The following is a 13494-nucleotide window of genomic DNA, read 5'->3' on the forward strand; positions in this document are numbered from 1 at the left end:
CTGAGCACTCGGAGTCAGGAGTGGTGGAACATTGATGTGAGTTCCTAAAACATATTATTTACGCTTTCTTTGTCAATTATCTATTTTGGCGAAGGATTATGATGCTTATCGCTTTCTGATGGCGTATTGGTCGGATGAACACGACCCAAATGTACCAACTGCAGTTGCATTGGATACAAATATGGTTCTTGTTCACAAGAGGCCTGGGTCAGATTTGGAAAATGTGGAATTGCACTGTTCACATTGACATGAAAAACCTCTGATAGAGCTCACATTTGAGCAACAACATCGTAATTGACCTGCAAGGTGAACAAGGCCTTAGTTGCATTTTCCATTTGACAAATTTAAAGATGTTAAAACATTGCATTGTAAAATCATCAATGCTAATCATTAGGGGTGGAACAGTTCACAAAATCTACAGTTTGGATATTATCAAGGTTTTTAGGTTTTTGGTCATTATTGTTGTTCTTTTAACACCCCAGAATACCATATATCCATTAGGGATGTCCCGATCCAGGTTTTTGCACTTCCGATCCGATACCAATATTGTTTTTGCACTTCCGATCCGATACCGATACTGACCGATACTGAGCATGTATTAAAGTTTAAAGTTATTTAGCCTACTTAGTTGTCAGAATCATGTTGAAAAGGGTTTTAGTACTCTTGATAACAACTAGCCAGCTGAATTAGGGGAGTTTGAATAATACACAATGGTTGGTAACAAGAAACTGACCTGTTTATTCAAGGATAAACACAAAATAGACAAAATTACAGAAATGGCATCATTGAACTAGGGCTGGGCGATATGGCCTTTTTTTAATATTGCGATATTTTTAGGCCATATTGCGATACACGATATATATCTCGATATTTTGCCTTAGCCTTGAATGAACACTTGATGCATATAATCACAGCAGTATGATGATTCTATGTGTTTTGATTGATTGATTGAGACTTTTATTAGTAGGTTGCACAGTGAAGTACATATTCCGTACAATTGACCACTAAATGGTAACACCCCAATAAGTTTTTCAACTTGTTTAAGTCGGGGTCCACTTAAATTGATTCATGATACAGATATATACTATCAGATATATACTATCATCATAATACAGTCATCACACAAGATAATCACATTGAATTATTTACATTATTTATAATCCAGGGTGTGGAGGGGGGCGCCGGATGTAAGTGTCAAAAAGACAGCCAAAAGAGTTTGATATGAGAATAAATCTAAAGTTAAAATATCGGGTAGAAATGCATCAATTTGCAGGAAATGTAGTCTTGATTTTCAACATTTTCTTTTAAGGCTTGCATGTCTACATTAAAACATTCTTCTTCATACTGCATTAATATATGCTACTTTTAAACTTTCATGCAGAGAAGGAAATCACAACTAAAAAAATCACTAATTTTTTCATACAGTGTTGATGTGGAAATTTTTGCCTTGGCATTTTGATGGTGTGGACGTGTGGCACGGAATGGAGATAAGCGTCTCGACAGACGTCACAATATTTGAACAATGATGACGAAAACTGTTTTCTCTGTCGTGTCCGTGTGTCGAAAATTGTTATGCGCTTATTTTTTTATTTGATTTTGTGCGTGGCATATAATTGCTATGCGCAGAGGACGTTTAAACAGTGCGCAATTGCACAGGCGCGCACCTTCGAGAGAACGTTGGTCACACGGCTGCGCTAGCATCACAGCTAACGTTAGCCATGCTGCTACCTCTCTGCTCGGGGAGGACGTATACGTATGTGACGTATGTCGTGACAGTATGTGACGTGTGTAAGAAGGTGCGCTTGCTGTCTGTGAGAGGGAGACACAGGAAAGAGTGAGAAGAGCCTGTCGTGTAATGCCAGCAGCTAAAAGCAACTGCGTGAGAATCCACAGACCTGTGGATGTGTTGAAGGTGTGCTGGAAAATGCGGAACAGAAATTATAGGGAGCAGCAGAAAAGTGGAATGTATTATTTAAATCGGTGCGTTGGAAAACACGGAGCGGAGTTTTTTTTTTTACCTGGATCTGGATCGGCATTTTCCCATGCCTTGCCGATACGCATTTTTTGGCAAATATCGGCGGCCGATCCGATCCAAATATCGGATCGGGACATCCCTAATATCCATGTTATCCACACATGTTTTTTAATCATTTCATGTATGATTACAAATCTACTAACATTTGGTGTTTGCAATCCATTACATCGCTAATCAGAAGCATGTTTCTGATGCACTATATTGTCAAAAGTATTTGGCCACCTGCCTTGACTCACATATGAACTTGAAGTGCCATCCCATTCCTAACCCATAGGGTTCAATATGATGTTGTGCAGCTATTACAGCTTCAGCTCTTCTGGGAAGGCTGTCCACAAGAATGCAGTGTGTGTTTATAGGAATTTTCCACCATTCTTCCAAAAGCGCATTGGTGAGGTCACACACTGATGTTGGTGGAGAAGGCCTGGCTCTCAGTCTCAGTATTAATTAGGGCTGAAACGACGCGTCGACATAGTCGACGTCATCGGTTACGTAAATACATCGACGCCGTTTTTGTGCTTCGACGCGTCGCATATTTACATCACACTACCGTCATGGCGGAGCGCAAAGCAGACGATGCGAGCGGTGCGAGCGAGGGGGAAAAAAGCACGCCAAAAGTCGTCAAAAAAAAAGCACGCCAAAAGTCGTCAAAAGTGTGGGAGTATTTCAATAAACGGCCTAAGAAGAAACGCTACTTTTATCTACATTCAGCTCGCTACTCGCTACTAATTTTTATCGATCTGTTAATGCACACTTTGTTTGTTTTGGTCTGTCAGACAGACCCTCATAGTGCCTGCCTTACTGGTGACGTTTCACTCCGTTCCACCAATCAGATGCAGTCACTGGTGACGTTGGACCAATCGAACAGAGCCAGGCGGTCACATGACCTGAGTTGAAAAACGTATTGGGGTGTTGCCATTTAGTGGTCAATTGTACGGAATATGTACTGTACTGTGCAATCTACTAATACAAGTTTCAATCAATCAATCAAAAGTGTGAAGGAAAAAAGACTATTTTTTATTTCAATCGTACATCCCGTCAAAAGCCTAAAGACTGACTGCACAGTTCCTGTCTTCACAATAAAGGTGCCGCTCCATCGCGCCGCGCTTTCAAAATAAGAGTCTGCGAAAGCCAGCGCAAACAAGCTAGCAAGCTACGGAGTTTGCCGCCTATTTATTTCTTGTAAAGTGTATAAAAACGAATATGGAAGATGGACAAATAAGATGCCAAAAACCAACCACTTTCATGTGGTATTAGACAGAAAGGAGGAACTTTTCTTCTCCTCCATTTGAAAACGTGGACGTTATAAGCAATACTATCTGTTTACAATCAATGCAAGTCATCAGAATCAGGTAATACACCAACTTATATTCTTGTCTTCATGAAAGAAAGGAATCTATATATGTTAAACATGCATGTATATTCATTAAAACACCTTTAACATGTAAACAAAAACGTCAAAATAAATAAATAAAAATTATATACTGTATATATCAATGTATGTATATATATGTGTATATATATATATATATGTGTGTGTGTATATATATATATATATGTATATATATATGTGTGTATATATATATATATATATATATATATGTGTGTGTGTGTGTGTGTGTATGTATATATATATATATATATATATATATACATATATGATATGTGTGTGTATGTTACTCATCAGTTACTCAGTACTTGAGTAGTTTTTTCACAACATACTTTTTACTTTTACTCAAGTAAATATTTGGGTGACTACTCCTTACTTTTACTTGAGTAATAAATCTCTAAAGTAACAGTACTCTTACTTGAGTACAATTTCTGGCTACTCTACCCACCTCTGCTAATAATGATGTTGTATGCACAACGGCTATAAACGAACATTTGAAAAGAAAACACCCGACAGCGTTCTTGCCATCACCATCAACTAGTCAATCGTCCGCGTGAGTATAAGTTGTCATCATTACACAAAAACATGAATGTGTCATTTGTATCTGCGTTGTAAATTCATAAACTAAAACACTGTTTCGCTCTGAGAGGCGCGTTTGGCGTGCCTGTTCAGTGTTTACAAAGACGCGCTCCTCTTTAACGCTAACGTTAATTAGTTGTGCAAATACCTTTTACAACATTAACAGTTACATATACTATGTACAAACGAACAATTAACTTTCACTTTAATCATACTATCATTGTTGTGTTATTAAGCAAAATAAGCAATACTTTTGTTGAAATGTTTACACTGTTGTTACAGAATATTTCGTTTTGCACTTTTTTGTATTGGATGTTTATCTTTATTTTTGCACATTTTAGCAAATAAGCAATACTTTTACTTTTGTTGAAATGTTTACACTTGTTACAGAATATTTCCGTTTTGCACTTTTTTGTATTGGATGTTTATCTTTATTTTTGCAAATTTTAAAGCAAAATAAGCAATACTTTTACTTTTGAAATGCTTATACTATTGCAGAATATTAAGATTTGCACTGGGTGTTTACTTTTATATTTGCACATTAAAAAGCATTGTAAATAAAAGCCATGCCTTTTGAAAAAACTGGCCTACATTTATTTTTTCATCTTCGTTTTAAATAAAAAAATAATCGGTAAAAGGAAAAATAATCTATAGATTAATCGAAAAAAAAATATCTATAGATTAACCGATTAATCGAAAAAAATAATCTATAGATTAATCGATAGAAAAATAATCGTTAGCTGCAGCCTTAGTATTAATTCATCCCAAAGGTGTTCTATCGGGTTCGGGTCAGGACTCTGTGCAGGCCAGTCAAGTTCATCCACACCAGACTCTGTCATCCATGTCTTTATGGACCTTGCCATGTGCACTGGTGCACAGTCACGTTGGAAGAGGAAGGGGCCCCGCTCCAAACTGTTTCCACAAGGTTGGGAGCATGGAATTGTCCCAAAATGCTTTGGTATTCTGGAGCATTCAAAGTTCTTTTCACTGGAACTAAGGGGCCAAGCCCAACTCCTGAAAAACAACCCCACACCATAATTCCTCTTCCACCAAATTTCACACTCAGCACAATGCAGTCCAAAATGTACCGTTCTCCTGGCAACCTCCAAACCCGGACTGGTCCATCACTCCGGAGAAGGCGTCTCCACTGCTCTAGAGCAGTGGTTCTCAACCTTTTTTCAGTGATGTACCCCCTGTGAACATTTTTTTAATTCAAGTACCCCCTAATCGGAGCAAAGCATTTTTGGTTGAAAAAAAGAGATCAAGAAGTAAAATACAGCACTATGTCATCAGTTTCTGATTTATTAAATTGTATAACAGTGCAAAATATTGCTCATTTGTAGTGGTCTTTCTTGAACTATTTGGAAAAAAAAGATATAAAAATAACTAAAAACTTGTTGAAAAATAAACAAGTGATTAAATTATAAATAAAGATTTCTACACATAGAAGTAATCATCAACTTAAAGTGCTCTCTTTGGGGATTGAAATAGAGATCCATCTGGATTCATGAACTTAATTCTAAACATTTATTTTGTTGAAGTATTATTCAATACATATATTTATAAAGGATTTTTGAATTGTTGCTATTTTTAGAATATTTAAAAAAAAATCTCACGTACCCCTTGGCATACCTGCAAGTACCCCCAGGGGTACGCGTACCCCCATTTGAGAACCACTGCTCTAGAGTCCAGTGGCGACGTGCTTTACACCACTGCATCCCACGCTTGGCATTGGACTTGGTGATGCATGGCTTAGATGCAGCTGCTCGGCCATGGAAACCCATCCCATGAAGCTCTCTGCGTACTGTACGTGGGCTAATTGGAAGGTCACATGACGTTTGGAGCTCTGTAGCAACTGACTGTGCAGAAAGTCTTTGCACTGTGCGCTTCAGTCAGTTTACGTGGCCTACCACTTGGTGGCTGAGTTGCTGTTGTTCCCAAACTCTTCACTTTTCTTATAGTAAAGTTGACTTTGGAATATTTAGGAGCGAGGAAATTTCACGACTGGGTTTGTTGCACAGGTGGCATCCTATGACAGTTCCACGCTGGAAATCACTGAGAGCGGCCCATTCTTTCACAAATGTTTGTAGAAACAGTCTCCATGCCTAAGTGCTTGATTTGATACACCGGGCCAAGTGATTAGGACACCTGATTCTCATCATTTGGATGGGTGGCCAAATACTTTTGGCAATATAGTGTATATCCAATGTAAAATATTAGTAAATAATAGTGTTGTTTGAAGCCCTCCACTACAGTAGAGTACAACACTACTACTACTAGCATCACAGCCATGGCATCCAGATGGGCTTTCAGCAAAGAACACTCTCGTCTGTTTGTCTCTAGCCTTTTTTTTTTTTTTTAATGGTCGACACCGAAGTGACTCATGCACGTTGCAGCAGCACAGTAAGCCAGGCAAAACATTACTGAGGCATGGTTGAATAATGACAAATATCCCTAGTCTTTTTACAACCCTTAGATGGAACATTATATCTCTGCTCACCAATTGCTGTGGTGTATTCATCTTGTGTCAATGATTGGTTGCAAGAATGAATAAGTGAAGGATCAACAGATTTTTCCGCCCTTGGAAAAATCATTTCACTCTTCTATACAAATTGCACCGACATGTAAGCAGTTGGTATCAGGCATGAGTGGGTCGAAACATTAGAAACCGCTTCCAATGTGGTTGTCAATACAACATTTTTGGGAATCGATATTGATGATAAATTAAATTGGAAACTGTACATAAATATACTCAAGACAAAGATGGCAAAAATTATTGCTATGTTACATAAAATTGAAATTCTCTGTAAATCAAAAGGCTCTTAACCTGATCCGATATTTGGATCGGATCGGCTGCCGATATTTGCCAAAAATTGCGTATCGGCAAGGCATGGGAAAATGCCGATCCAGATCCAGTTTAAAAAAAAACTCCGGTCCGTGTTTTCCAACGCACCGATTTAATTAATACATTCCACTTTTCTGCTGCTCCGTAATTTCCGTTCCGCATTTTCCAGCACACCTTCAACACATCCACAGGTCTGTGAATTCTCACGCAGTTGCTTTTAGCTGCTGGCATTACACGACAGGCTCTTCTTACTCTTTCCTGTGTCTCCCTCTCACAGACAGCAAGTGCACCTTCTTACACACGTCACATACTGTCACGACATACGTCACATACTGTCACGTCATACGTCACATACTGTCACGTCATACGTCACATACTGTCACGTCACACGTCACATACTGTCACGTCACACGTCACATACTGTCACGTCATACGTCACACACTGTCACGACATACGTCACATACTGTCACGACACACGTCACATACTGTCACGTCATACGTCACATACTGTCACGTCATACGTCACATACTGTCATGTCTTACGTCACATACTGTCACGTCATACATCACATACTGTCATGTCATATGTCACATACTGTCACGTCATACGTCACATACTGTCACGTCATACGTCACATACTGTCACGTCACACGTCACATACTGTCACGTCACACGTCACATACTGTCACGACATACGTCACATACTGTCACGTCATACGTCACATACTGTCACGTCATACGTCACATACTGTCACGTCATACGTCACATACTGTCACGTCATACGTCACATACTGTCACGACATACGTCACATACTGTCACGTCATACGTCACATACTGTCACGTCATACGTCACATACTGTCACGTCATACGTCACATACTGTCACGACATACGTCACATACTGTCACGTCATACGTCACATACTGTCACGTCATACGTCACATACTGTCACGTCATACGTCACATACTGTCACGTCATACGTCACATACTGTCACGTCATACGTCACATACTGTCACGTCATACGTCACATACTGTCACGTCATACGTCACATACGTATACGTCCTCCCCGAGCAGAGAGGTAGCAGCATGGCTAACGTTAGCTGTGATGCTAGCGCAGCCGTGCGAGCAACGCTCCCTCTAAGGTGCTCGCCTGTGCAATTGCGCACTGTTTAAGCGTCCTCTGCGCATAGCAAATCTATGCCACGCGCAAAATCAAATAAAAAAATAAGCGCATAACAATTTTCGACACACGGACACGACAGAGAAAACAGTTTTCGTCATCATTGTTCAAATATTGTGACGTCTGTCGAGACGCTTATCTCCATTCGGTGCCACACGTCCACACCATCAAAATGCAGAGGCAAACATTTCCACATCAACACCGTATAAAAAATTAGTGATTTTTTTTAGTTGTGATTTCCTTCTCTGCATGAAAGTTTAAAAGTAGCATATATTAATGCAGTATGAAGAAGAATGTTTTAATGTAGACATGCAAGCCTTGAAAGAAAATTTTGAAAATCAAGACTACATTTCCTGCAAATGGGTGCATTTCTACCCTATATTTTAACTTTAGATTTATTCTCATATCAAACTCTTTTGGCTGTCTTTTTGACACTTACATCCGGCGCCCCCCTCCACACCCTGGATTATAAATAATGTCAATAATTCAATGTGATTATCTTGTGTGATGACTGTATTATGATGATAGTATATATCTGATAGTATATATCTGTATCATGAATCAATTTAAGTGGACCCCGACTTAAACAAGTTGAAAAACTTATTGGGGTGTTACCATTTAGTGGTCAATTGTACGGAATATGTACTTCACTGTGCAACCTACTAATAAAAGTCTCAATCAATCAAAACACATAGAATCATCATACTGCTGTGATTATATGCATCAAGTGTTCATTCAAGGCTAAGGCAAAATATCCAGATATATATGGTGTATCGCAATATGGCCTTAAAATATCGCAATATTAAAAAAAGGCCATATCGCCCAGCCCTAGTTCAATGATGCCATTTCTGTTTGTCATGTATCATTTTGTCTATTTTGTGTTTATCCTTGAATAAACAGGTCAGTTTCTTGTTACCAACCATTGTGTATTATTCAAACTCCCCTAATTCAGCTGGCTAGTTGTTATCAAGAGTACTAAAACCCTTTTCAACAAGATTCTGACAACTAAGTAGGCTAAATAACTTTAAACTTTAATACATGCTCGGATAGGCCAGTATCGGTCAGTATCGGTATCGGAATTGAAATGCAAAAACAATATCGGTATCGGATCGGAAGTGCAAAAACCTGGATCGGGACATCCCTACTTAACACGTTATATAATTATTTCGTACTCCCATATCTTCATTATTGTGTTGAAATCCGGGGTAACAATTACAAATCAAACATCAACTCTATGTTCTTACTTCAAAAGAAAGCCATTAGAGTTCTAAATTATGCAGATTATCATGACCTTTCCAATGCTCTGTTTATTAAATTAAAACATTAAAACTGCACAATCTTGTTGACCTCAACACTGCAACACTGCACCTCCGAACCGAACCGAAACCCCCGTACCGAAACTATTCAATACAAATACGCGTACCGTTACACCCCTAATTTATACATATTTATATACAGTACAGGCCAAAAGTTTGGACACACCCTATCATTCAATGCAATGTTTTCTTTATTTTCATGACTATTTACATTGTAGATTGTCACATCAAAACGTTATGTACTTAACAAAAAAAAGGTGAAATAACTGAAAATATGTTTTATATTCTAGTTTCTTCAAAATAGCCACTCTTTGCTCTGATTACTGCTTTGCACACTCTTGGCGTTCTCTCCATGAGATTCAAAACCTGAAACAGTTTTCACTTCACAGGTGTCATAGTTAGGGATGTCCCGATCCAGGTTTTTGCACTTCCGATCCGATACCGATATTGTTTTTGCATTTCCGATCCGATACCGATACTGACCGATACCGATACTGGCCTATCCGAGCATGTATTAAAGTTTAAAGTTATTTAGCCTACTTAGTTGTCAGAATCATGTTGAAAAGGGTTTTAGTACTCTTAATAACAACTAGCCAGCTGAATTAGGGGAGTTTGAATAATACACAATGGTTGGTAACAAGAAACTGACCTGTTTATTCAAGGATAAACACAAAATAGACAAAATTATACATGACAAACAGAAATGGCATCATTGAACTAGGGCTGGGCGATATGGCCTTTTTTTAATATTGCGATATTTTAAGGCCATATTGCGATACACGATATATATCTGGATATTTTGCCTTAGCCTTGAATGAACACTTGATGCATATAATCACAGCAGTATGATGATTCTATGTGTTTTGATTGATTGATTGAGACTTTTATTAGTAGGTTGCACAGTGAAGTACATATTCCGTACAATTGACCACTAAATGGTAACACCCCAATAAGTTTTTCAAAATTGATTCATGATACAGATATATACTATCAGATATATACTATCATCATAATACAGTCATCACACAAGATAATCACATTGAATTATTGACATTATTTATAATCCAGGGTGTGGAGGGGGGCGCCGGATGTAAGTGTCAAAAAGACAGCCAAAAGAGTTTGATATGAGAATAAATCTAAAGTTAAAATATAAGGTAGAAATGCACCCATTTGCAGGAAATGTAGTCTTGATTTTCAACATTTTCTTTCAAGGCTTGCATGTCTACATTAAAACATTCTTCTTCATACTGCATTAATATATGCTACTTTTAAACTTTCATGCAGAGAAAGAAATCACAACTAAAAAAATCACTAATTTTTTCATACGGTGTTGATGTGGAAATGTTTGCCTCGGCATTTTGATGGTGTGGACGTGTGGCACCGAATGGAGATAAGCGTCTCGACAGACGTCACAATATTTGAACAATGATGACGAAAACTGTTTTCTCTGTCGTGTCCGTGTGTCGAAAATTGTTATGCGCTTATTTTTTTATTAGATTTTGTGCGTGGCATAGATAGTTATGCGCAGAGGACGCTTAAACAGTGCGCAATTGCACAGGCGAGCACCTTAGAGGGAGCGTTGCTCGCACGGCTGCGCTAGCATCACAGCTAACGTTAGCCATGCTGCTACCTCTCTGCTCGGGGAGAACGTATACGTACGGGACGTATGACGTGACAGTATGTGACGTGTGTCGTGACAGTATGTGACGTGTGTCGTGACAGTATGTGACGTGTGTCGTGACAGTATGTGACGTGTGTCGTGACAGTATGTGACGTATGTCGTGACAGTATGTGACGTGTGTAAGAAGGTGCACTTGCTGTCTGTGAGAGGGAGACACAGGAAAGAGTGAGAAGAGCCTGTCGTGTAATGCCAGCAGCTAAAAGCAACTGCGTGAGAATCCATAGGCCTGTGGATGTGTTGAAGGTGTGCTGGAAAATGCGGAACGGAAATTACGGAGCAGCAGAAAAGTGGAATGTATTATTTAAATAGGTGCGTTGGAAAACACGGACCGGAGTTTTTTTTTAAACTGGATCTGGATCGGCATTTTCCCATGCCTTGCCGATACGCAATTTTTGGCAAATATCGGCAGCCGATCCGATCCAAATATCGGATCGGGACATCCCTAGTCATAGTTTTGATGCCTTCAGTGACAATCTACAATGTAAAGAGTCAAAAATGAAGAGAACGCATTGCAATGAGAAAGTGTTCAATCTTTTAAAAGGCTTGTACTGTACGTCTTCCCATGGTTTTCTTACTGTGACTTTTTTGTGCGTTAATGAGAGGAAGCACTGTGATAGATTAGATCAGAGGTCATAAGGGACGCAATCATTGGTTTTTATCACATCATCCACAATATAAAGAGTTGCTCCTCCCAGAGCTCCTTTTTCTTGGCCAAATCACAACTACTGACACACAATCACATGTTGTCTGCTATTTGTGAGAATTAAAGAAACCTGTTTTCTTCTTTGTGTCTAAATGCATCCTCAATCCCTTGCAGGTGGTGCGTTTGTGCCAGAACCCCAAGTTGGCCCTGAAGAACAGCCCCCCATACATACTGGACCTGCTGCCAGACACGTACCAGCACCTGCGCACAATCCTGTCCCGCTACGAAGGCAAAATGGAGACCCTGGGAGAGAACGAGTACTTCCGAGTGTTCATGGAGAACCTGACCAAGAAAACCAAGCAGACCATCAGTCTGTTCAAGGAGGGCAAAGAGCGGATGTACGAGGAGAACTCGCAACCCAGGTGAGCTCTGGTGATTTATTTTATGAATGAATTGCAGTGTTTCCCCCAGAAAATGTGTTAGTTAAGGTGGTGGCTCCGGAGGACAGACGGGGGAAGGGGGTGGGTGGGTGTAAGGATCGGTGTAACTCGACCTGTCGCCATGACGTCTCCACCTTGTCGCTGCCACCACAGCCTGGGGGGCCATAGACTGCAGACTGTGGTGAAGTAGGCCGGCTTCGTCGCGTGAAGAAGCCTACAATTTTTGGTTGTGTTTTCCGCTCCATGCTGAATGCCGATATACAATAAAAACAAAACAGTCCTAGTTACCCATACTTGCCAACCCTCCCGGATTTTCCGGGAGACTCCCGAAATTCAGCGCCTCTCCCGAAAACTTCCCGGGACAAATTTTCTCCCGAAATTCAGGCGGACTCAGGTCCGCTAACCCACAACATAAACAGCGTACCTGCCCAATCACATTATAACTGTAGAAGGATGGAGGGCGAGTTCTTGGTTTCTTATGTGGGTTTATTGTTAGGCAGTTTCATTAACGTCCTCCCAGTGCGGTAACAACACACAACAACAGCAGTCACGTTTTTTCTACCGTAAAGCAGTTCGTCTGCCGTAAACAGCAATGTTGTGACACTCTTAAACAGGACAATACTGCCATCTAGTGCATTTGATGAAAGCACTTTTGTGCGTGCCACACAGCAATGCATCATCAGAGAGGGTGTTCAGCATGGTTAGAAAAATAGTGGCAGAGAATAGAACAAGGATGGACAATTCAGCCCTTAACTCAACAATGAGTAGATGAGTGTTATGTGTGTGTGTATATGTGTAAATAAATGAACACTGAAATTAAAGTTTTTATTTTATATATATATATATATATATATATATTTATATATATATATGTATATATATGAAATACTTGACTAGTATTTCGTGAAGTATTTCATATATATATATATATATATATATATATATATATCAATCAATGTTTATTTATATAGCCCTAAATCACAAGTGTCTCAAAGGGCTGCACAAGCCACAACGACATCCTCGGTACAAAGCCCACATAAGGGCAAGGAAAAACTCACCCACATTATGTGAGTTGTGTGTTATTCTAAGAAAATTGCTATGCGTACAGGAATTATCCAGCCTGGTGCTGGCTAGTTCTAGCTTAACTGACTCCTCACCCGGACTAGCAGGCTCTGTAATTGCCTGTGACCGGGCTTGCTCTAGTGTAGTTAGTCAAATGTGACTTAAACAGTAGTCTATGTTTTTAGCCAGGATGATGGCGCCTTCCTGGTTAGGGTGAAGGCCGTCTCTCATCAGCAAGCCTGGTTTGCCCCAGAAAGAGGGCCAATTATCAATAAACGTTAGTCCCTGTTGTCTATATATATATATATATATATATATAT

General features: G+C 39.5%; 1 protein-coding gene across 1 annotated transcript in view; it reads left to right on the plus strand.

Moving 5' to 3' along the window:
* Positions 1 to 13494, plus strand: part of cbl (Cbl proto-oncogene, E3 ubiquitin protein ligase) — a 205467-nt gene that overhangs the window by 32418 nt on the left and 159555 nt on the right. Inside the window, exon 2 of the mRNA XM_061973246.2 lies at positions 11847 to 12094. Within this exon, the coding sequence (XP_061829230.1) occupies positions 11847 to 12094 (248 nt within the window). The remainder of the gene's footprint in view (positions 1 to 11846; positions 12095 to 13494) is intronic.

Source organism: Nerophis lumbriciformis, linkage group LG17 (assembly GCF_033978685.3).
Source record: "Nerophis lumbriciformis linkage group LG17, RoL_Nlum_v2.1, whole genome shotgun sequence".
In the NCBI taxonomy this organism is placed as follows: domain Eukaryota; kingdom Metazoa; phylum Chordata; class Actinopteri; order Syngnathiformes; family Syngnathidae; genus Nerophis; species Nerophis lumbriciformis.